The sequence below is a fragment of the Otolemur garnettii genome, unplaced genomic scaffold, assembly GCF_000181295.1.
Source record: "Otolemur garnettii isolate 467f Iridium unplaced genomic scaffold, OtoGar3 scaffold00002, whole genome shotgun sequence".
Lineage (NCBI taxonomy): Eukaryota > Metazoa > Chordata > Mammalia > Primates > Galagidae > Otolemur > Otolemur garnettii.
The window spans coordinates 54,658,858-54,660,763 of NW_003852397.1; the positions used below are offsets into that span (position 1 = coordinate 54,658,858).

The following is a 1,906-nucleotide window of genomic DNA, read 5'->3' on the forward strand; positions in this document are numbered from 1 at the left end:
AAAAAAAAAAAAAAAAATCTTTCCTACCAAGAGCAGTGACCTGCTCCCAGGTCCAGTGTTGAGAACAAAATAAGAGCTTCTGAAGTGAGTTTCTTGGTGCAAGTCCTTGAAAACTGGGATTTGATTTGATGGTACCATCTGTTGGAGAGCCTAGCTCTACCTTGAATAACGTCAGAGGGCTATTTAGAGTCTCCTAAAAAAGAAAATAGTCATTGAGATCATCTCAAAAGGAAATGGTAGTTTCTCTTATACTGTAAAGGTGATGACTAGGGACTGGAGATAGTCAAAAAGTTGCCAAATGATTCCTAGTCTCAGAACAGAGCTCAGAAAGGTGGCCAGCCACCCACCATAGCCAACCATCAAACTTGTCCCCTTCGCATGTGACCTTATCACTGTGACTCCCTAAAATAACAAAGGATACATCTTTTCACAAGTCTTTCAATGTGCAAGACATGAAGCAGTCCATCTCCTTATCAGGACATCTGAAAGTTAGAAATGCTCAGTGAAAATAGATTTGTTTATTAGCATCTCTTAATGCCAAAATGAAGTGTTTCTACCAACTAGCTTTGGAATGGCTGGCATTTGGAACTGAGGAGTGGTTGAGGCCCTTCCTTGCGACCTGAATTTTCTTAACACTGACCCTGAATACAGATTTTGTTCCTCTTAAAGGAAAAAGCAGCCTCCATGTCTATGGCCTGGGAGGGAACTTCTTGTACCTTGCCTGTCCTCTCTTTTTTGCCCTCCGCTAGAGGAAGAACTAGAATGATGAGGGGGTTTATGGTAATCTGGTGAGCTTGTCTCCTTGTTCCTACATATTATATTGACTTAGACTTTTTAGGGAAAAACTTGCTTAAAGGAAGAAACAAACCAGTTATTAGAGTCGAGGATTAAAGTCAAGTATGAGTTTTCAGATTTGTTTTTAAATTAAGGATTAAATTCCTGGGAGTAAGGGAGGCACTGTTTAAATAAACAAGATTGTTAGTGAGCCTCAGGAACCCTGCCTGCTTTCTTGGGGGAGGGGCTGTCTGGGAGACAGACAGATTGGAGCTCATGCCCTAACTGTGGAAAGTCTTTGAGTTCCTCTGAGGTACAGAGGACGGGAAACTTTACAGCTGCTGTACTTGAGAATGTTTTGAAGTGTCTTTTGGGAATATGATCTCTTTCTCTTCAAACCTGACAATGATTTTTTTTTCTTTTTCTCCAGGGTGACCAGAGGCAGGTCATTCCCATACCAAGTGTATGTATTATGTATTTATCCAATTTTATTGAAACATTCATAGAATCTTGTGGCTTTGGGCCTACTACTAATATAAAAGGTTTTTTTTAATATTCTTGCATATGTTGAATTTTATCATGTGGTTTAAACAGCTCTCTTCTGTGAAAAAGAAAAATGAAGCTACATTTTAAACTGTAAGGAGGAATTTCTATACAGAGAAACTTCTATGGGTTTCTTTCTCAGGAATATTAGGACGGCTAGTGTCTATTAACCTTGCTCTCTGGGAAGGGCTCCAAACCTATTAGGGTGAGGTAGCTTGGAGCCCTCACCTCCACCCCAGCACCTTGGCCCCAATTCTGTAGACTGGAGAGACCATACTTTACATAGACATGATTGGTTCTTTGTAGGAGAACCACTGGAACTGGGCTCACAAAGCCCCAGTGACCAGACCATTTCTAACTTAACAGCAAGATAACTTGGCTATGGGGATGACTTTAGAGAAATCACCATAATTATTAATATATTCCCTGAACTTGCAGGACATACTCCATCCCACAGGCCAGCTGTGTTGTAACTCTGTGCCAACTAAGCACTCCCTTGGGCCATTGTCAACCCTGGAATTTGGGTGAGAAGGCTCATCAGCATTCTACCCAGCATGGGTGTGCACCAGCCATTCCTCCTTCACTGACC

General features: G+C 41.4%; 1 protein-coding gene across 2 annotated transcripts in view; it reads left to right on the forward strand.

Annotated features, from left to right (window-relative positions):
* Positions 1-1,906, forward strand: part of CTDSPL (CTD small phosphatase like) — a 125,697-nt gene that overhangs the window by 98,459 nt on the left and 25,332 nt on the right. Inside the window, exon 3 of one of the 2 annotated variants that reach the window (XM_003781796.1) lies at positions 1,205-1,237. The exons of the other annotated variant lie outside the window; for it this stretch is intronic. Coding sequence (XP_003781844.1) covers positions 1,205-1,237 — 33 coding nt within the window. The remainder of the gene's footprint in view (positions 1-1,204; positions 1,238-1,906) is intronic. 2 annotated transcript variants of the gene reach the window in all.